Below are 23,288 nucleotides of genomic sequence, written 5' to 3' on the forward strand. Positions count from 1 at the left end.
ATTGACAACAAACTCCCACTTGACTCAAAGAAGATGTGAGTAGTCCTACATGCCTAATCCCTCTCGAAGTTGGTCGAAGACCATGTTCGCTAGGGCCTTGGTGAATGGATCTTCCAGAGATCTACTTCACCTCCACGTCTCCGCGTTGCGCGATCTCTCGAATCAAATGGTATTTCCTCTCAATATGTTTAGAGCGCTTATGGCTTCTAGGTTCCTTTGAGTTAGCGACAGCCCCACTATTATCACAATAAAGGGTCATGGGCTCGTCGACGTTTGGAACAACTTCCAAATACTTAAGGAATTTTTTAAGCCATACAGCCTCTATGGATGCTTCACAAGCAGCCACATATTCTGCTTCCAATGTGGAGTTAGCAATGCAAGATTGCTCAATACTTCTCCACACAACAGCTCCACCATTAAGGATGAACACAGATCCCGAAGTGGATTTCCTGGAATCCTTATCCGCTTGAAAATCGGAGTCGGTATATCCCATCATAGTCAGGTCAGTACCTGAGTATGTAAGCATCAAGTTCCTAGTTCATCGAAGATACTTAAGAACATGCTTAACAGCAATCCAGTGCTCGGGTCCAGGGTTGGATTGGAAACGACTAACTACGCCAACGGCGAAACAGATGTCAGGTGTAGTGCAAAGCATAGCATACATGAGGCTTCCTACGGCAGAGGCGTAAGGAATCTTCCTCATGTCTTCAATCTCTTGTGCAGTCTTGGGAGACTGGTCCTTAGAGAGTGAAACTCCATGCCTAAAGGGTGTTTGACCCCTCTTGCAGTCTTGCATCGAGAAGCGATCCATCACCTTATCAATATAAGATGCTTGAGAGAGCGACAGGGTCCGGTTTTTCCTATCTCGAAAGATTTGAACTCCCAGAATGTACGCGGCTTCTCCTAGATCCTTCATATCGAATTGCTTTGCTAGCCAGACCTTAACCTCAGATAACTTACCCACGTCATTACCAATGAGTAGTATATCATCGACATATAGTACCAGAAACACAACTTTGCCTTCGTGTATTAACTTGTAAACACAAGGCTCATCTATTGACTGTTCAAAGCCGAAGCTCTTTACAGTTTCATCGAATCTAATATTCCATGACCTAGATGCTTGCTTTAGTCCATAAATGGATTTAAGCAACTCACAAACCTTGGTCTCTTGACCTTTATCCACGAAACCGTCTGGTTGAGCCATGTAAATGCGCTCGTCAAGATTGCCATTCAGAAAGGCTGTCTTGACATCCATTTGACAGATCTCATAGTCGAGAGCTGCAGCTATGGATAGGAGTATGCGGATGGATTTAAGCATCGCGACTGGCGAGAAGGTTTCTTCATAGTCAATCCCTTCTTGTTGGGTATAACCCTTTGCCACAAGTCGTGCTTTGAACGTCTCGACGTTCCCATCAGGACCCCTTTTCTTCTTGTATATCCACTTACACCCTACGGGTTTAATCCCTTCAGGAAGGTCTACAAGTTTCCAGACTTTGTTGACATACATCGAGTGCATTTCAACTTTCATGGCGTCAAGTCAAAGGTTTGATTCAGAACAAGCCATCGCTTGGCTATAGGAAACAGGGTCATCCATGTCGGAGACGGCTACAAGAGAGTCTCCATAAGACATGTACCTGTCAGGCTTTTGAGTAGCCCTCCCACTACGTCTAAGTACTACTTGATGAGATTCTGATGAGTTAGGTTGTGTTTCAGTTGGGGTAAGAACAGTTCTTACAGATGAGGTAGAAGCTTCCTCACCCAACTTTTCTTCAAGCACAATTTTGCTTCTAGGTTTCGCATCCTTCATAAAGTCCTCCTCAAGAAAACGAGCATTCGTGCTAACGAAAGTCTTATCGTCCTCGGGACTATAGAAAGTAAAACCTTTGGTTTCCTTCGGATATCCTACAAACAGGCACAATTCTGACCTACTAGCCAACTTGCTAGTCTTTTGCCTCAGCACGTGTGCAGGGCAACCCCAAATTCGGATGCGGCCAAGATTCACTTTAAGGCCATTCCATCTCTCATAAGGAGTACCAGGAACCGTTTTAGACGGAACTTGGTTCAGAATGTAAGCGGCTGTTTCGAGGGCATATCCCCAAAAGGAAAGCGGGAGTGATGAGTAACTCATCATTGATCTAACCATCTCCATAAGAGTTCGGTTTCTTCTCTCTGACACTCCGTTTTGTTGAGGTGTGCCAGGTGCGGTAAGCTGAGAAGCGATACCTTCTTCTTTAAGAAAGTCATCGAACTCTCCAGACATATACTCACCACCTCGATCAGATCGAAGGGTTTTGATCACTTTGCCAGTTTACCTTTCCACTAAAGCCCTAAAGACCTTAAATACGTTAAAGGTCTCGGATTTGTGTTTCAGCAAATAGACAAACCCATATCTTGAGTAATCATCAGTGAAGGTAACAAAGTATTCGTATCCTCCACGTGCCTGTTGGTTGAGCGGACCACATACATCAGAATGTATTAGTTCCAGCAACTCAGTGGCTCTTCGACCCTTATCGGAGAAAGGTCGCTTAGTCATTTTTCCTTCTATGCAGGATTCACAAGTAGGTAGTGAACCTATTGCAGAGGCTTGGAGTGGACCATCCCTCACAAGTCTCTTAATCCTATCTAGACTGATATGACCAAGTCTTAAGTGCCAGAGGTATGTTGATTTTGTTAGATCGGAGGATTCAGAAAGTTTGATCCTCTTTGGCTCCCTAATTAGATCGTTATCTATTTCGGTGTCTAAAAGAGAAGGTTGAGTGGGATAGATGTAGAAAAGAGCATTCTTCATACATGCATCAGTGACAAAAGAATTATAAGGAAACGAAATACGAATTCCATTCTTAATGAACTTTAAACAATAATCTTGCTCACGAAGACGAGCAACGGATATTAAGTTCTTCCCAAAGGTAGGAACAAAATAAACATTATTCAAGTTTAAAGTGCGGTCTTCAAAAGGCAGCGTCACGGATCCCACAGCCTTTGCAGACACCAGGCTCCCATCACCCCATTTGAAACAGAAATCGCCTTCCTCTAAGCTTTTGGTTTTCTTGAAACCATTCAAGGAACAACAAATATGGTTAGTAGCAGCGGAGTCAAGAATCCACGTTGATACATTATCAGCTACTAAGCATCCTTCGGTAACTAGTACAGTACTATGTTCCTTTGCTTTGAGATAGGCAGGACAGTTCTTTTTATCGGCCTTGTGAGGTCTCTTCTTAGTTCCAGAGGCGGAGGCTCTTTGCTCAGTAGCATGTGCCTCTCCTTGATTCCTCTTTCTCTTATTGAGACCTACAGCAGTGTGAAGCTCCTTCATAAGCTCGGTAACAGTGTACTTTAGCTTTGTAATGGAGTAGTTCAGCATGAAGGTATCAAGAGACTCGGGGAGAGTTTCTAAGATCATATCTATGATATTCTTCCCATTAATCTCAGATCCTAGGATTTCCATTTCATTTAGGTAACTAATGATCAGCATCATATGGTCCCTAACAGGAGTCCTAGCCTTCATGCGACAGTTCATAAACTGTCGGACTGCTTGTAGCCTTGTCTGACGCCTTTGCCCTCCAAACATCTCAAGGAGATTGTAGAGCATGTCAGCGGCAGTCTCGAAGTCACGATGTTGCTCTTTCAGCATATTGTTCATAGATGCCAAGATATAGCACCTCACAATCTCATCGGATCGAAGCCAGGCCGCTAAGGCATCATTGTCCTCTTGAGTTGAATCATCATTCGTCAGAGGAGGACACGGGGTGGTGAGTACCCATTTGTGCTTCTTAACGGTAGGTATTATGTCGAGGTTACGTTTCGAGTCTATGTAGTTTTCGTTTTCGAGTTTATTCGAGGAAAGAATTGTAGAGAGAGGGTTGAGAGACATATTGCCTATAAAAGTTGAAACAAGATTATGATTAGTCTTTGGTTTAGGATTTAAGTTTCTTTAAGAGTTTTGTAAAACCCAAAGGTGTTATAAACCAAACGATAATTTACTCCCTCAAGAGAAGGCCGCAAAAAATCTCCATTTATAAGTAAATGACACATCATTAATGCTAAGCCAAGATGTCAGTACATCATTTTGACTAGCCACCTTGTAAATTGGTTTTGATCACTCATATCCTTTCCCAGAGCCTTAAGGAAGGATACTAGGGATTGAGCCTAAGTGTGCAACCAACCACTTAGTCCAAAAGATCAGCTTTGAAAAACAATCCCCCAAGGGGAGGCCTTGCCATCATTGCATCACTCTCGGACGTAGCTCATTGAGCAATGATCGAAGCAATAACGCCTTGGAGTACTCACATTTAAGTGAGGGTCGCAAGAGCGGCTCTTAGTCCCACGTTATTGCATCTTTCATTAGTGTTGGGGATCGCGGGTTACAAACAACGAGTATAACCCTCCCACTTAGTTTTTGGAGTTGGTTCATCGACTCTTTTAAGTTCGGAAACAGATTTCCTAGTTAGAGAGCGACAGAGCGGACAACTAGAAGAGAATCCTAGATCGACATGTTCAGAGCAGTATTAGTGCATAAAGGCACAAGGTACATACTCGATCTTTTCCTATTTTCTATTTCGGGAAAGTGCGTGAGGGAAGTGTGAACTTCAACTCACTCGAACACTTGAAAGTTTGAGATTACACATCTTTTTATTTTTCGGCTTGTCTACAAGGAGACCTCCCACTCAAAATTTCAAGAGCATATAGATTTTGAACATATGTGATATAGATATAGTTTTGAAAACATTTTGAAAACTTATTTGATTTGGATGACAAAATATTTTCAAGTTTGAAAGTGAAAACGTTTTTTCAAAATTCAAACTAGTTTTGTAAAAAATTCAATTTCAATTAATCTTTCAAAAATCAAAACTTTTAATCTTTACACATCATGTTTATAATCATATGAAAAACATTTTTGCTCAAGAAAATTTTCTCATTAGAGTTCTATAACTCATGGTAGTGGGGTTTGAAAATCCGGATTTCTAAAAAACTGGAGTTTCAGACATCCGCGCACCTCGGAGTAAAATCGCCATATCTGGCGGCTCCGATGTCCTTTTCAGCCGAAACCGGTGGCATTGGACAGAGGACAGACAGAGCTTTAATTTGATTCAAGAATCATTAAATTTTGATTTCTGAGCAGAGAGTTATGCCGCTTTTAATGCGGGTTTACATTCCAGCTCGAAGAAAAAGAAATAAATTAAAGCTTCGTCCTTTTAGGTGCGAAAAAGAATCGAGTGTAACGGAACGTTTTAAGATATTGTTTAAAGCTTTTATTTGTGTTTTATTAGCAGGGTAATAACATAGAATAAAAGAAATAACAACATGCATAAAACGATTCAAGTAAATAAACGAAACTAGCAAGAAAATAAAACTAGTCACAAAATTTACTCGAAAATTCTCAAACCTTTAAAACACGTTTTTCAATATAAAAAATTGAAAACTTTTAGAACTGATTCTAAGGTGTTTTAAAACCATCCCAAATTCATAGAAAATCAACATGCTTTTTAATTTAAAGGCATGAGCAATAAATTAAAAAAAAAAACTAAGATTACAATTCTAACTTGTCACAAAATTAGTAAACTTTCGAAAACGATTTTCAAGCTCATAATTTTAAAAACATGTACATGCTAATCTTTGACCATAGCTCTGATACCATTTTTTGCAATCGATCTAGGGTTTGAGAAAAAGTTTAACGATTCGTTAAGCGGCGGAATTTTAAAAATTTTCTTTTTAAGTAAAACTAGTTTTTACTAACCTAGACAAGAGCATGTGCATGTAAATAAAAACTAATATGAGCTATTAAAGTTACTAACCTTTTTGATGCTTGAACGTTGATGAGCCTTTGGAAGGTTGGCAACGTTCGTCTCCCCTCGCAGCACGTCTCTCTTTTCTTTCCTCGGGAACTCGAGCAACCACGATAGTTTCTATCACTAAATCACTCGAAAAGAAGGAATCAGTGAGTGGGCACTTTTAAACACTACGACTTAAGAACAAGTCTTGAAGTCGCAGAGCTAAACGCTAGGTCGAGTGAGGACCTAGGTGCCAAGACAAGAAATAATCGAAAATAAACTAGAGAGAGAGAGAAGAGGACTTCGGCCAAGTTCTAGAGAGAGAGTCTCTCAAATCTCTTAAACTTGGATGAATTGAATTGTGAGGAAATGAGGCTCCTATTTATAGGAGAGGTTTTACCTTCAATAAGGTAGTTTCCTCTTCTATAGAATATCACATATTCATGAACAAAAATACTTTATTTCCCATTCCATCTTGGGCGCCCAAGGCTGCCTCCTAGAGGCTTGGATTTGTTTCCTTTTTTGTTCCTTGGCTTGCCCTTTTCTCACTTGGCCGAAATTCCCCATGCATGTGTGGGAAATTTGTTTCCTCTTTTTCTTTTGGCAAGTATCTAAATACATTTATGCACAAAATAAACTCTCCTATTTCTCTATAGGGTAGGCGCCCATAATCTTCTAGAAAAGGCTTCTAGAATTTTCTTCACTTGTTCATGACAACATAAGAAAAGGCCCATTTAGAATTTTCAATAAAATTCTTATGAAATGAAATTAATTAACAAGGCCCAATGATCAAGTCATGGCCGAGTGAAACATGTCATAAAATGACCTTGTCAAAAATTTATTGACATTCATTTCATCGTTTGTCTCAAAAGACAAAAATACCCTTTTCACTATTTTCGTTCTTGTTTTGACTTAGCTTCCAGTTTAACTATTCCTATCGATGTGATTCGTGACAGTGACCTCATGGACCCAAATGAACAAAGCTTTAGCTAAACACTTGGACTCAAAAGTTCACAAACCTTTTCCAAGTTTAGCTTAATGCCAACTGACTCCACTAAAGAGCTGACACTGAAAATCTCTCGGTTCAAATGAATTTATTTTCTACTCAAGAATTCGACCTAATTATGATGAGCGGATCCACTGAATATTATCTATGTTTACCCTTCATGAATGTCATCAGCTAGTCGGGATTTACTAAATTACCATTTTACCCTTCTAGCTGTTATTTCCTCAACTCCTTTGTCTCTTGTGAATAAGTTAGAAACAATGTATTGACGAGGAGCTAACAAGTCACATTGTTTCATCCAAAAGAGTCAGGACTCAATTTGGACACTGGCCAGTTCATTTATTCACACTCCAAGGAACAAAGCATGAGGTGACATACATTGCATTTCAGCAATCTTGTACATGAATTCCATATCTATGAGAACTTCACAAAGTTACTCATGACAGACTCACAACTTAGTACTTCACCAATAGGCCTTGTTCGGAATCACATAGTGAGTCCGAACTTTGACTTTCTCAAATGAGAATACTAAGGTGTGAAATGGCATGTCTCATTTCAGGATTAAGGTAAGCATGATGCAATTCATACATAGTGACTTCGAGACATAAGAGGTTAAATGGTTTGTTCTTATATTGTCTCTAGAAGTGCACTGGTCAATTCAGTACATTCGGAAGATACCTAGAAGAACTATAGAGTCTCCAACTCTCAATGCCTCATAACCAGACATCATAGATTCTTCTAACAATCATACTGAGGTCAATAGTCCTTTGACCCTAAGATTGCGAATATATCGTTTTAAACAAACTATGAAGAGTTTGTTCATGCAAATCTACATTTGTCTCTTCGTAAGTTGTTAAGTTTGTTTATGGACTAAAAGACTAAGGTTTTATCATAAAGCTTCAGACAAGGAAGATTGAATGAACGTTTCAACTTTATTAATGAATGAATACGCAATCACAAGCAAGAGTCTTCGTAAGACTATATGACATCAAATGTACATAAATAGACACTACTACTCTTCTTGTGGGCACCATTGACAACAGGAGTCGCCTAGGCGGATCTATCCTCGACGTCGTAGCCGAGAAGGTCGACGATAAGCGTGCCGTCGACGCCGGGACGATCTAGGAGCTCGGTGAGCCTTCGAGCCGTGTCCTCTCAGAGTGCGGCCTCAGGGTCATTCGCCGGGTCTTGGAGCTGGCTCTCATTGTCACGAGGCTTTGGAGGCCGTATCTCGAGCCCGTCGCCTGAGTGCCTACGGAGGTAGTAGGAATTTGACTCATCTCTCGAGAGTTGTAGAGGTAGCAAGGAAAGGGATTGCAAGGGAGAGCATTGCCAAGGTCGGGAGGTCCCCTCCTTCTAGCGCCAAAATGTTGTCGCTCATTTTCGGACAATGATTCAGGAGCCCCAAACGGTTCAACCCAAGGCCGGACCAAGTGATCGCGTTCGGGCTCAAGCGTGTCGGACTCGGTATCCCAAATCATCCCTTAGCTGTAGAGGATCTTTGCCCCGTCTCACACCTGAAAAGTAGGAAAAAGAGTGTGAACTACAAAGGGGAAACAGAGGGGGTGCCTCTGTTTACCTCTCTGACGCTCAACATTAGTAGGATTGAGGTGGGTAAAAGAGGTTAGGGGTTTAGATAGCCGAGACTTGAAAGAAATGAAAGAGTTATGAGTTCAGCAGCGTTTCAGTACTCAAATTCGGATTACCTGACTCAAGGGGTCGAGCCTCGTATTTATAGGCGACCTAGGGATGCTTGGGAGGTCCCTTGGCCGAGTGAAGGTTCAGGACCGGCCGAGCGCCGGCCCTGGGCCGGCCATTTGCCGAGTGACGGCCCAGGGCCGGCCGAGCGACTTCCAAGGCCCGGCCAAAGGCCGAGTGCCGGCCCCATTGGCCGAGTAACGGCCCAGGGTCGGCCGAGCGACTTCCCAGGCCCGGCCAATGGCCTAGTGCTGGCCCTGGGCCGGCCGAACGACTTTCAAGGCCCGGCCAATGGCCGAGTGCCGGCCCTGGCCGGCCATTGGCCGAGTGACAGCCCAGGGCTGGCCGAGCGACTTCCTAGGCCTAGCTAATGGTTGAGTGCCAGCCCTGGGCCGGCCATGCGCCGAGGGAGGATCCAAAGTCGGCCGCTATCGCGATCGCCGCTTCACCGAGGCGGGACGGGCCGGTAACATTATCGAATTGCGCACCATTGTCGGTCACAATTGGCGTTGGGATGCCATGTCGGCATAAGATAAACTTCCAGATGAAGTTTGTTGTATTGGCCTCGGTGATTCTGGCTAGAGGCTCGGCTTCGACCCACTTAGTGAAGTAGTAGATAGCGGTTATGGCGTATTCGTACTGCCTTAGAGCTTTAGGAAGATTGCTGATTATGTTTACGCCCCATTTTGCAAAGGAACGTGGCACGACGATGCTGCCCAGGGGATATGGTGGTTGCTGTGGAACGTTAGAGAAACGTTGACACTTGTCGCACTTTCTTGCCTAGTTGCAGGCATTTTTCTTCATCTTGGGCAAGAAGTAGCCCTGTCGGAGCGCTTTGAGAGCAAGGGATCCTCCAGCACAGTGGTTCCCATAAATGCCCTCGAGGCTTGGAATCCGTAGTGCAGGGCGTGGCGTAACTTTTCCCGATTGGGATTGTTCAGAATTACGTCGGCACCGGCCCCTTGAGCGTTGGACGCTCCATCTACGTGTAATTCCCAGATGATACCCGTAGGGTCAACCTTTCTCTTTCGAGCCGACAATTCATCGATCGAGTAATCTTCCGCTCTTCCCATGTCGGGAGTATAGGCGAATTCTGCCACGAAATCAGCTAGGGCCTGAGCCTTTATTGCCGGTCTCGAGTGGAATTGGATTCCATACTTGCTCAATTCTTGGGACCAGATCGCCATGCTAGTCGATGTTCCCTTTTGAAGAGCTTTACCGATGGGGTCTCCTGTTCGGACCGCAATAGGGTGAGCTTGGAAATATGGGCGTAGGTTTTTGGTGGCTACGAGGAGAGCAAGAGAGAGTTTCTCTATCTCTATGTAACGTGTTTCGGCATCGAGTAAGGATTTGCTCACGTGGAAGATAGGCCATCGAACCTTATCCTCTTCGCGGACTAAAACAATGCTTACAGCCCGTTCGGAGATGGCGAGATATACGTAGAGCGTCTCGCCTTCTTTTGGCTTGGAAAGGAACGGAGGTGTTCCAAAGTAGGTATTCATTTCTTGGAAGGCTTTTTCACACTCGTCCGTCCATACTCCGTCTTCTTTATAGCTTTGAAGAACGGTTGACACTTGTCGGTTGCCTTAGCCACAAAAGGTACGAGGGCGACAATTTGACCGGTCAGACTTTGGACCTCCTTAACTCTTTGAGGAGATCTCATATCAAGGATTGCCTTGATTTTCTCGGGGTTCGCTTCAATTCCTCGCCGGCTAACGATATAGCCTAGGAACTTTCCGGACTTAACCCCAAACACACATTTGTTGGGATTGAGCTTCATTTTATACCGGCGGAGGATTAAGAACATCTCCCTTAGGTTGTCTACATGATTAGTAGCCAGTACGCTTTTGTCGTCCATGTATACTTCCATAGTCTTGCCAATTTGATCGGCGAAGATCCGGTTTACGAATCGTTGGTAAGTAGCTTCTTCATTCTTAAGGCCAAAAGGCATAACCTTGTAGCAGTAGAGGCCTCGATTAGTGATGAAAGTTGTCTTTATCTGATCGGGCTCGTGCATTCGTATCTGGTTGTAGCCCGAATAAGCATCCATGAAACTTAGTAGCCCATGTCCGGTCGTGGCGTCGACCAGTTGTTCCATGCGTGGAAGTGAAAAGCAATCTTTTTGGGTAGGCTCTTAACGTAGTCTATACAAATGCGCCACTTCCCATTAGGCTTTCTCACCATGACCACGTTGGCCACCCACTTGGGGTACTTGGCTTCTCGTATGAAGCCAGCGGAGAGAAGTTTTTCAACCTCTTCATTTATTGCTAGGTATCGTTCAGGATTGAACGCGCATCTAGCTTGTACTTTTTCGGCAACATTTTTGTTGTCGTTCAATCGGTGCACTATCACATCGGGGTCTATTCTGGGCATTCTGTATGGGTCCACGCGAAGACATCCTTAAACTCGCGAAGGAAGGACGCGATTTGAGTTTTGATGGCGAGAGGGTGTTGTGCATTGATCGTCACAACCTGGTCAGGTTTGGCTTCGTCGAGAACGACTGAAGTGAGAGAATTCGGGGGTGTCAACTTTCAACCTCCCGGTCTCATCATGGGGATCTAGTTCCCCATATTGCCGTGTGTCTTTTTGGTCACACGGATAGTCGTCTTCCAGCGGTAGATCGTTTTAACCTTTTTTTTAGCAGGCTTGCCGTCCACTCCTTGGACGTAGCATATCCTCGCTTAGGTTTGATCTCTAGCCATGGCGCCAATTCCCTCTTCGGTAGGGAATTTGACCAGTAGGTGATATGTGGAAGTGATGGCCCTTAGTTTGTTCAATGTGGGTCGCCCAATGACAACATTGTAGGGCGACTCCTGGTCAACCACAAGGAATGGGACCATGTGAACGACTTCAATACCTCCGGTAGTTTCGAAGGTGACCGGTAAATCGATGATTCCTTCGGTCGTGATCTTTTCTCCCGTGAACCCAAACAAAGGTGTCTTGGTCGAGATGGGGAGGAGCCCCCCGAGCTTCATGCGCTCTAGGGTAGTCTTAAAGATTATATCGGATGCGCTGCCATTATCAATAAGGACCCTTTTCAAAAAGTTGTTAGTCACTTGGGCTTTAAGGATTATTGCGTCATTGTGTGGATGTACAACTCGCTTAGCCTCCTCATTGGTTAATTGTATCATCTCGTATGGTACGGACAGAGGTTCCTCATAGGTTAGGATAACCTACCCGACAAGTTCTTCTTGAGAGGCCCTCAAGAGCTTTTTTTTTGCCGGGCTGAATCCCCGTCTTGCAGACCACCTAGTATGGTGGTGACGACGTGGAGTTATGCATCGGTATGACCATTACCATAGCACGATCAGCGTTAGTGCTGGTTCCTCCACCCTTCCTGGGCTGTTGCTCGTTAGTGGTGCGGACCGCTGCAGTTATCATTCGGAGAACGAACTCTTTGAGCGCGAAGCACTGAGCGGTCATATGACCATAATTCTGGTGGAACTCAGAATAACGATACCGATCACGAGATGCGGGGTCGCCTTTCATTGGAGCTGGAGTGGTGAACTTGTCACGCGCCACATCGTAGATTCGATCTACCGAGGTGCTCAAGGGTGTGAACTGTGAGTAGTCTCTGAAGTTGTTCGCAAGGCGCGGCTTCTGAGATATAGGGGTTCGGCTATCGGAAGCTTGACCTCCCTCATTCACTTTCTTTCTGGGGTTGCCTTGCTCGTTGCCGGACTCGTCTCGACGGCGGGAGTTTTGGTTATTGCTCCTACGGCCAGCGAGGTAATCTTCAACCCCCATAAAAGTCTTGGCTCGGTTCATTAGCTTGGCCATTGTAGATGGGACACTGCCTACGATGGAGTTTAAGAAGCCTCCAGTGCGCAAGCCCTCAATGATTGATGTAATTGCGTCACTGTCGTCGAAGCGGTCGACCTTGTTCGATTCTCCGGTGAATCGAGTGTGATATTGTCTCAAGGACTCATTATTCTCTTGCTTGATTGACAATAAGTACATCTTCGTTTCTTTTTTAACCATCGATGTAGCAAATCGTGTCAGGAACATGTGCTTCAGGTCTTTGAACGATTGGACGCTCCCTGGTCTTAAGTTCTTAAACCCCTCGAAGTCGGATCCGGTGAGGGTAAGACTAAAAGCCTGGCATAGAGCCCTAGGTGCGACACCCTGCATCGTCATCCAAATGTTGGATGTGATAAGTGGGGTCGGTTTTCCCATTGTAGAGAGGGAGGTTCGGGAGTTTGAAATTTCCCGTGCACACCTCACCAAGGATTTCGGTGGTCAATGGCGAGGAATGTTCTTCTACGACCTCGTATATGTCACCGGCCAAGCTGCCTTCACGTAGATCATGCACTTCATTGCGAAGATTGTGAATCATGGTGACGACGTCAAGGCGAATGTTCGGGATGAGTCACCTGGTGCCTTTCATTCGACCTTTGTGCCGTGCGGGGGTCCCCATTGATTGGGACCGCGGGGTTGTGACCTTGGCGGGCACTCAACCTCTCTCGTAGGTCTTCGCCACAACTTTTTCATTAGGCGGTAATTCGATCCCTTCGATCTCGGTCGATGGCACGGGGGTGTGAGTTTTGAGTAACACGCCTCACTTGCTGAGTTGTATGGCCTTCCTTGACATTTCCTCTTTGACCGAGTCGGTCATGGGCTGAACGTCGGGAAGTCTCCTCTTGGGAGGAGACATGTATCACCTTTGTCTTAGGTGGTGGCTTCGAAGGACCGGCTTCAATCTCTACGGGCAGCCCCGTCTTTAGTGAGAGAAGTCTCGATATCCGCCGAAATTTCCAAACCTTCATAGTCAGGATCATAGTCAAGTCCTTCGTCTACGAGGTTTTCGAGTTCCCCATGAGGAACATCTTACATAGGTCCCTTACCCACAAGTTGGTGGTGGAACCTTGCATTGGCGGCCCTTAGTTGGCGGATCTTTTCCTCCATTTCGAGGATGCGGTTATCCTGCCCTTAGATGGTGAGGGAGTGTGACACTCATCATGGAGAGACTCCTCGTCGCCATGCCCTCGGGAGACCAAGAAGTATTTTTTCACTCCGGTTGCGTTCTCGGGGTTATTCACGCCCTCAAAACGAACGGATGGTTGGTCGCTTATATCTTTCTCAAGTTGAGAAAGAGGAGACTATAATTGTAGAAGGGATTTCGAGCTGTATAAGTCGGGAAGTCCCCTCCTTCTAGCGCCAAAATGTTGTCGCACGAAAATGAACAGTGATTTAAAACTACGGGCGGTTCGATCCAAGCAGGACCAAGTGATCGCGCCCGAGCCAAAGTGTGAACTCGAAGGCCGAGTTTCACCATCCAAACCCGAAGGTGTGTTTTGGGAGGTATGACCTTGCCAAAGGTTGGCTTCCTACGTACCCGTAGTCCGAGATCAGGTCAGAACGTAGTTCAACGTGAGGGGTTGTGGCTATCTTGGACTCAAAGGTTGAGAACTTGAGGCTTTAGAGGAGTACCCTGCTCGTAGCTTCTATTGAAGGCTTTAGAGGGGCCGCTCGGCTCGTAGCTCAGCATTCTAACTCAAGGGTCAAGAAACGAGAGCGCAACTTGTGCGTTATGAACACTCGGGTCTCAGAATTGGAACGCGCTCCCTGGTGTCAAGGAGGGTTCTCGGATTTCTGAGCCGAGCTTGGAGAGGAGGAGAGAACTCTTGAAATGTCACAAGAGAGCGGCAAAAGAAGAGAGAGTTCTCCAAAAAAGAAAAATTTCAAGGTCCCCCTCAAATGAAGAGGGGGGTGGTATTAATAGATATCGGAGGAGGCTATGGGCCGGCCTCTATGGGGGCCCACAGGACGGCCGGGCGAGGAGCGCGGCCTGCGCGCAGGCAGCTGATAGGTGCGTTAATCACGCGTAAAACTCCTATTTCCCGAACCAAAAACCAACGAGTCCTCAACTATTTTACTGGTTTTTAGTAGGTTTTTGAGTAGTTTCAGGTTTAAAGGAGCAATAGAGTGTCTACAATCAATTTCATGGAAAAAGGACGGGATTTGGAGACAAAATAGTTGAAATGGAGTCAAAAAGAGATGGGCAAGAAAATTGGCGACTCCGTGCGCCGCGCTATCCCTCGCGGCCCACAGGAAGACATAATTCGAGACCGCGCGCCACGCATACTGGGAGCACAAACCGTTAAAACTCAGAGAGACTTATGCGTGGAGCGCGCGTAAGCTGGAGTTTGGTCTATGCGCCGCACATCGACAAACGCGCGTCGTGCGCTTCCGATTTGCTGGAATAGGAAATTAACATTTTCTGAAGATATTGGACCTTTGGATTTAATTGGAAGGCTGAGATGACTCCGAAAAAGACACATTCAGAGCTATAAACATCTTTTGTAACCTAATTACCTCATTCATTCTTAGAGTTGTTTTCTACTATTTTGCACTTTTCTTTGGAGAGCTTTTGTTTGGGAGCGAAGTTGCGTTGAAGATCCGACGAACAAGCGACTGTGAACTCCTGTTTTTAATATTTTTCCTTCTTTTCCTTACTCTCTTTTACTTTAATTCTCGTTAATTGATAGTTTCATTCTTCCCGTCATGAATTTCATCGTGTTTCTCTTATTTATGGTTATGTTGATTCTTGTCTTGATCATTATGCCATTGAACATGGATTATGTTAGAGCCTAGGTTTTTAGCGGGGTTGCGATGTAGCCGGATTGAATTGAAAAATTCTGCAAGACGAATAGAAAGCAATCAAAGGAACGAACAATGGGAGATAGAGCGAACAACGTGGCGAACGAAGAGCCAAAGACCCTATTTCAATATGGGTTACCACCAGCTGACGCCGCGTAATCGGCAATCGTTCTCCCGGAACTTGCGGGTAATCAGAATTTCAAGATCAAGACCGGCATAATACATATGGTCCAAGCAAATCAATTCTCTAGATCACCTGCCGAAGACCCGCAAGACCATCTGATGAACCTCGTCGAGATCGCAAACACGTTGAAGCTCCATAACGTGTCCGACGAAGCCATCCGCCTCCCCCTCTTCCCATTCTCACTACGGGACCGAGCCAAGACGTGGCTCAACTCCCTCCCATTGGGTTCCATCACCTCATGGGCCGACCTGCGCGTCAAATTCATCTCAAAGTTCTTCCCGTTCGAGAAGATGCACAAGAGACGCAACGAGATCCACTCGTTTGCTCAATACGACGGGGAGTCCTTATTTGTACCATGGGGGCGCTTCAAGGAATTAGAGCGGAGGTGCCCCAATCATGGCATCCAAGGGTGGATGATGGTGCAGATTTTCTATGGCGGTCTGTCACCATCATCTCGCACCCTAGACAACACGGCCGCTGGAGGGTCGTTCTTTCAGAAGACGGAGGAGGAAGCTCACAGCATCCTCGAGGAGCTGACTTACAACAACGATCAATGCCCGTCCGAGCGGCACATCTTGAAGAATATGCCAGTCACTCTCGAGATGGAACTAATGAAGGCACTGGCGGCACAGGTCGCGGACCGCACAAAGTCAGTCCAGGGACAGAAGGCCTCCGTTCAAGCCGTGCACACCCCTGAGGTCTGCATCTGGTGGAACGAGCAGCACAATAGCGATGAGTGCGCTTATGGGGACAACGACCAACAAGCCAACTTCGTCAACAACAGGCCAACCCAGAACAACTACAATCAAGGCCCAAGGAACAACTACCAGAATGGGGGATGGAGAGGTCCCCAAAACAACATGCCGATGCGACCCGCGCCTCAAGCTCAGCCCCGACGATTGCCATACCAAGCCCCTCCATTTCGGACATACAAGGGCGAGACCAACCTTGAGGAGCTCATCGCCAACCTGGCCACGTCAACAACCTCCTTCATAAACTCCACCACAGAGTTCATGCACGAAACGAAGACGTCTCTCTTGAACCAATCGGCTCAGATCCGAAATCTCCAGACGCATATGGGGCAATTGTCGACCATGGTAAACTCACGACCTCAGGGAACGCTACCGAGCAACACCGACATCAACCCTAGGTCACAAGTCAACGCTATTACACTCAAAAGCGGACAAGTGATCGACAACTCAGACAAGACGAAAGAGAAGGTGGAGAAAGACGAGCCCCCTGTATCGATGAACCAAGCCACGCCACCTTCGGCGAGTGCCCCAGCTCCAACAAGCCCACCAAAGCTGCCATTTCCTCAGAGGCAGAAAGAAGGGAAACTCGACCACCAGTTCAGCAAGTTCCTCGAGGTATTCAAGCAGCTTCAGATAAATATCCCGTTTGCTGACGCTCTTGAGAAAATGCCGACGTACAACAAGTTTCTGAAGGACATCGTCTCAAAAAGGAGGAAGATAAAGGATTGTAGAACGATCACCCTCACCGAAGAGTGCTCCGCCATCATTAAGAGGAAGTTGCCGGTGAAGATGAAGGATCCAGGGAGTTTCACCGTCCCGTGTGCTATCGGGAACACCTTCTTTGAGCGAGAACTATGCGACCTAGGAGCGAGCATCAACCTGGTGCCATATTCTATCTTCAAGAAGCTCGGCATCGGAGGGGTGAAGCTGACCCGAATCACGCTCCAAATAGCAACAGGTCCATCGTATACCCGCGAGGAGTGATCGAGGACCTATTGGTCAAAGTTGACAAGTTCATCTTCCCCGCCAACTTCGTGGTTCTCGACATGGAGGAAGACCGCGATGTCCCAATCATGCTAGGGCAGCCATTCCTTGCCACAGGAGGAGCTCTCATCGACGTACAGAAGGGAGAGCTAAAGCTGAGGGTACAATACAAAGAAGTGGTATTCAATGTGTTCAACACTATAAAATACCCGAGGGCGAGCGACGATGTCTACCAGATCGACGTGTGTAACTCCATCATCGCCGACTTCTCTCACCGATCTGAGGACCCGCTCGAGGTAAGTTTTCTAAACTCTATCGATTTCACTAACGAGTTTGATGAATGTGAAGCTTTACAGCACGTGGAGTACATGAACGCAGCCATGCCATATCGACGTAACTCGATCGAGAGTTTGGGGGAGAGCCAACCTCGAGTGGCTACGTCCATCCTACAGCCCCCAAAGCTCGAGCTAAATGAATTACCAGCACATCTCCGCTATGCCTACTTAGGCGCAGACTCGACCCTTCTGGTGATCATCGCGAATCACCTCACCAAGGGAGATGAAGAAAAGCTGCTCGTGGCGCTACGCAAGCACAAGGGAGCGATCGGGTGGACACTCTCGGACATCAAAGGGATCAGCCCCTCCTATTGTGTTCACCGCATGGTCTTGGAGGATGGACATCGTCCCTCGATGGAACACCAAAGACGCCTAAATCCGGCGACGAAAGAGGTAATGAGGAAGGAGATTCTGAAGTGGCTCCACGTCGGGGTCATTTACCCGATTTCCAACAGTGCATCGGTAATTCCGGTGCAATGCGTTCCGAAGAAAGGCGGAATGACGGTGGTGAGAAATGAAAATAACGAGCTCATTTCCACTCGGACAGTGACCGGGTACAGAATTTGCATGGATTACAGCAAGCTCAACAATGCTACTCGCAAAGACCACTGCCCACTCCCCTTCATCGACCAGATGCTCGACCGTCTCACAGGGCACAAGTATTATTGTTTTCTTGATGGCTATTCCGGTTATAACCAGATTACTATCGCACCAGAAGATCAGGAGAAGACCACCTTTACATGCCCTTATGGCACTTTTGCCTTCAAGCGAATGCCGTTTGGGCTATGTAACGCACCAGCCACGTTCCAAAGATGCATGATGGCCATCTTCTCCGACATGGTGGAGAAGACAATTGAGGTTTTTATGGATGATTTTTCTGTATTTGGCCCTACATTTGATCAATGTTTGGAGAATCTGTCTCAGGTGGTCAACAAGTGTGAAGAAACGAACCTCGTGCTAAACTGGAAGAAGTGCCATTTCATGGTACAAGAAGGCATCGTGCTGGGCCACAGATTCTCGAAGGACGAATTAGAGGTGGACCGGGCGAAAATTTCCACAATAGAGAAGCTACCACCACCAACTTCGGTCAAGGGAGTGAGAAGTTTCCTGGGCCACGCCGGCTTCTATAGGCGCTTCATCAAGGACTCCTCCAAAATTATGAAGCCACTATGAGGACTACTGGAAAAAGACGTCAAGTTCTCTTTCTCCACCGAGTGCTTAGAGGCCTTCAACTCCCTCAAGCAGCGACTCGGCACTGCCCCGATCATCACCGCCCCAGACTGGAGTCTTCCGTTCGAGATCATGAGTGATGCCAGCGACCACGCGGTGGGTCCAGTCCTTGGGTAGCGTAAAGATAAGGCTTTTCACGCTATTTACTCTGCGAGCTGGACCCTTAACGAAGCGCAAGTGAACTACACAATGACGGAGAAGGAGATTCTCGCAATTGTGTTCTCCTTCGACAAGTTCAGACCCTACATCATCGGCAACAAGGTATCATCTACACCAACCACGCAGCCATTCGATACCTCATGGAAAAGAAGGACGCCAAACCACGCCTAATTCATTGGGTCTTTCTGCTCCAAGAGTTTGACATCGAGGTCAAAGAAAAGAAGGGCAAAGAGAACCTAGTAGCAGACCTGCTATAGAGACTGGAGATGCTCGAGCACGTTTTGGACAAGATGACACGCATCAATGAAGACTTCCCCGACGAAAAGCTTCTGGCTTTCCATCAAGCCGTCCTCCCATGGTATGCCGACATCGTGAATTACCTCGTAGGAAAAGTGGTGCCTTTGGACCTCAAGACATACCAGAAGCAGAAATTTCTTTCGGAGGTCCGGAGGTATTACTTGGAGGAGCGGATTCTCTATCGGCAGTGTGCAAATCTGATCGTGAGGAGGTGTGTTCTCGAGGATGAGATGGAGTTAGTTCTGCAACATTCCCACGGTCTCGAGTGCGGAGGTCACTTCAGCCCAAACCGTACGGCAGCGAAAGTTCTTCAAAGCGGCTTCTATTGGCGAACGCTTTTCAAAGACAGCCGTGACTTGATCATTGCATGTGACCGGTGCCAACGAACATGTAAGATTTCTAACCGGAATGAGATGCCACTCACTAACATCTTGGAAATAGAACCGTTCGATGTCTAGGGAATAGATTTCATGGGCCTATTTATGTCTTCCTACGGAAACAAGTACATTCTCCTGGCGGTGGATTACGTATCCAAGTGGGTCGAGGCCAAAGCTACTCCATCAAGCGATGGGAAGGTGGTCTTGAAGTTCTTAAAGACCATCTTCACCCGATTCAGCACACCACGAGCCGTCATCAACGACGGGGGGACACACTTTTGCAATCGGCAGTTCGACGCACTCCTCGCGAAATACAGCGTCACACACCGGAAGACATTGGCGTACCACCCTCAAGCCAACGGTCAAGTGGAGGTCTCTAACTGGGAAATCAAGCAAATCCTGGAAAAGACGGTGGGAAGTTCTCTGAAAGACTGGGCCACCAAGCTCGATGATGCGCTGTCGGCCTACCGCACAGCCTATAAGACGCCAATTGGTATGTCCCCGTACCACCTCATTTATGGGAAAGCATGCCATTTGCCAGTCGAGCTAGAGCACAGGGCGCTTTGGGCGATGAAAAAGCTAAATTTCGACTACAAAGCTTCTGGTCAACAAAGACTTCTAAAGCTGAACGCCCTTGATGAACTCCGACGAGAAGCGTACGAGAATGCCAAAATCTACAAGGAGAAGACCAAAGCGTGGCATGACAAACACATCGTCAGGAAGGACCTCAAGTCGGGCCAGAAGGTACTCCTCTATAATTCCAGGTTGAAGTTGTTCCCTGGGAAGCTAAAGTCGCGATGGTCGGGCCTGTTCGAAGTCGTGAATGTTTATCCACACGGGTGGGTGGAACTGGCAAACAGGCAAGGAGAACGCTTCAAAGTCAACGATCAAAGGGCGAAACCATACTTTGGTGGCGTGTTCGAAAGTGAAAAAGTGGTGACCTTCATCACCTCCATTGCGTAAAAAGAAGACATATCCCGTCAAGCTATTGACGTTAACTAATGCGCTAATCGGGAGGCAACCCGACTTTCTTTCGTTGCATCTTAATTTTTTTTAATTGCTTGAACTCGGTATTTTATCAGCTTTGTTAGATTTCTTGTTTTTAAAAAAAAAGACGCACATCGCGCGCCACGGGGGACGCCTTGCATGGCGCGTGGACGTAACCTTTGGCAATTTTCATTCACATAGTCATATGCGTGGGGCGCGCGTAAGCCGAAAGTTGGTTGGCGCGCCACGAGGTCATCATGTGCGCGGCGGGCGAAATAAAGATTTTGCACGCGAAGTCACAGAGTCTTATGCGCGCTCCGTGCGTATGTCAAGACTCTAGTCCGCGCGGCGCGTAGAAGAAGGCGCGCGGCTCGCGAACCCGCGTAAGTTATTTTATAATTAGGTTTTTGGGTTCGTTTGTTCATCTCTTCCTCTTTTCTCCAATTTCTTTCAAACCCTAACCCCATTTTCAAAAAAATTCGACCCCAATCATCATACAAACACAAAATTTGATCATCTCACTTTTTGCATTTGATTTATATACCTCAATTCGTGTGAGTTGAGTTTGTTTTGGGTGTTTTTCATCTCTTCAACCTCTCAATCCCCAACACGTCAAGGTATGATTTCGTGATGTTAAGAGTGAATTCGAGATTGTTTTCATGACTCAATTTTTCAACAAAATTGGCATGCACTCTAGGTGTTCGATGAAATACCCGAACGAACGTACAAATGAAAAAGTGAAATATTTACGTACGATTACGGGTCAATAAGCACGGGATCTAGTTGTGAATATGTTTGGGGGTATAAAGGGGTTAATAGACATTCATCATAATATCTTCGACTCATTTTGCATTGTGTTTTGCAGATGCAACGAGCGTCGACATCAAGAGTCAACCCCAAACGTGTCCGTCGATCGGGGGCGACTTTGCCTCGACCATCAACGTTACTTGAGGGTGCCGATGTGGTGTGGGACGCCATATCAAAGAAGGGACTAATAGTCAAGCGTGTGCTTACACCTAATCGGCTCTGTGGGAACATGTTGGCACAAATCCAGAGACGCCATTGGGAGAAACTATGCAACATTGAGACGCCAGCATCACCGAAGTTGGTGCGAAAGTTTTACGCAAATCTCTCCGTCACGGAGGGAAATTTTGTCAAAGTACGTAATGTAGTGGTGAACATCTCGGCGCCGGTGCTTAGCGACTATCTCGGGATCCCAAAACCCGAGAATGACGATTACGCCGACCTATGCATGTATCCGCAATGGGAGGAATAGATTCGCCTCCACGCCCACCCCGGAGCCACCTACAAGACGAAAGTGGTGCATGGCCAGGTAGTCCCAAGCCACATCCCCATATCGGGCCTAAATCGTTACCCAAAGGCGTGGCAGCACTTCATCTGCGCCGCGATCCTTCCTAACCTGCGGGAACACACGGTGGGTCTCCAACGTCTGGCTCTATTTGTGTGCATCGTCACCGGAAAAGGCGTCAACATCGGGAAAATCTTGAAAGAGAGATTCGTGTTCTGTGCAAATCGCGATACCGATGTCACGCTCGGCAATGGGGGCTCATCACACAGCTCTACCTCAACGACGGACTTCAAATCCCGGCCTCCGAGACGCGAGAAAAATTAGGGGACCCAATCGACGACCAGAAGATCATGAGCCTAAAGCAGTGGAAACAGGGAGCTGCACATCCGGATGGGTGCGGGTTCATAGACATTCCCGAACAATACCAAGGCAACCCGGGTGCCCCCATCTTGGATGCTCCCGACGAAATCCCACCCCCGGTCGCGACCAACGAAGCACCCACAGCCGGATATAATGAAGTGTTAGCCATGATGAAATGGTTCGACCACCACCTGGGTCGAATCGACCAGAATATCGAAACACTTGCCCAGTGCTATAACGCAATTAGGAGCTTCCTCACCGACTTCGGCCAAAGGCAGCGCGGTAGAGACGAGTTCCATCAAAATGTCTACAACACGTGGACGACGCACCATCTAAGCTTCCTCGCTCCTCATCCCGATGCTCAAGCCGGAACATATCCCGACGCCTCCATCCCGGTGTATCCTCCTTGAGAACCAAGCCTCTACGCCCCCCGTGACCCCGACGAGGACTATGACCATGGCCGCGATGAGTAGGCGTGCTCGATCACCCCCGCAAGGTACGTCCCTCCATCCTTGTTTTGCCTAGGTACATTAAGTGTTGGAATCGATCTAGGGTTTAAGAAAAAGTTTAACGCTTCGTTAAGCGGCGGAATTTTAAAAATTTTCTTTTTAAGTAAAACTAGTTTTTACTAACCTAGACAAGAGCATGTACATGTAAATAAAAACTAATATGAGCTATTAAAGTTACTAACCTTTCTTGAAGCTTGAACCTTGTAGAAGCTTTTGGAAAGTTGCAACGCTCGTCTCCCCTCGCAGCACGTCTCTCTTTCTTTCCTCGGCACCTCGAGCAACCACGAAAGTTTCTATCACTAAATCACTCGAAAAGAAGGAATCAGTGAGTGGGCACTTTTAAACACTACGACTTAAGAACGAGTCTCGAAGTCGCAGAGCTAAACACTAGGTCGAGTGAGGACCTAGGTGCCAAGACAAGAAAAATCGAAAATATAAACTAGAGAGAGAGAGAGAGGAAGGGGCGGCCAAGTCTAGAGAGAGAAGCTCTCAATCTCTAAAACTTTGCATGAATGAAAAGTGTGGAATGAGGCTCCTATTTATAGGAGAGGTCTCACCTTCAATAAGGTAGTTTCCTCTTCTATAGAATATCACATATTCATGAGCCAATTTCCCTTTTCCTTCAAAGAGTCACACGGCCAAGACTAAGCAAGTAAGTCCTTGGATTTGTTTCCTCTTTTATTTGCTTCTCTCTTGATCCTTTTGGGCGCCTACCATGCTTTCCCCTTAGGGG

General features: G+C 46.5%; 1 protein-coding gene, 1 non-coding gene and 1 pseudogene across 2 annotated transcripts; 2 read left to right on the forward strand and 1 right to left on the reverse strand.

Annotated features, from left to right (window-relative positions):
* Window positions 1-15,297: 15,297 nt before the first annotated feature.
* Window positions 15,298-16,992, forward strand: LOC149407850 (uncharacterized). The gene has a single exon (XM_089622271.1). The coding sequence runs from the start codon at window positions 15,298-15,300 to the stop codon at window positions 16,990-16,992; it is 1,695 nt and encodes a 564-aa protein (XP_089478397.1).
* LOC149407851 (small nucleolar RNA R71) lies at window positions 15,556-15,659 on the reverse strand. Its single transcript, XR_016301838.1, has one exon. It is a non-coding gene; the product is annotated as a small nucleolar RNA R71 (small nucleolar RNA).
* Window positions 16,993-17,054: 62 nt separating the features above from the next.
* Window positions 17,055-22,010, forward strand: LOC149407852 (uncharacterized; annotated as a pseudogene).
* Window positions 22,011-23,288: the final 1,278 nt, after the last annotated feature.

This window comes from Urtica dioica, chromosome 1, assembly GCF_054948205.1.
Source record: "Urtica dioica subsp. dioica isolate 48M chromosome 1, U.dioica_male_clone48M_v1_H2, whole genome shotgun sequence".
NCBI lineage: Eukaryota > Viridiplantae > Streptophyta > Magnoliopsida > Rosales > Urticaceae > Urtica > Urtica dioica.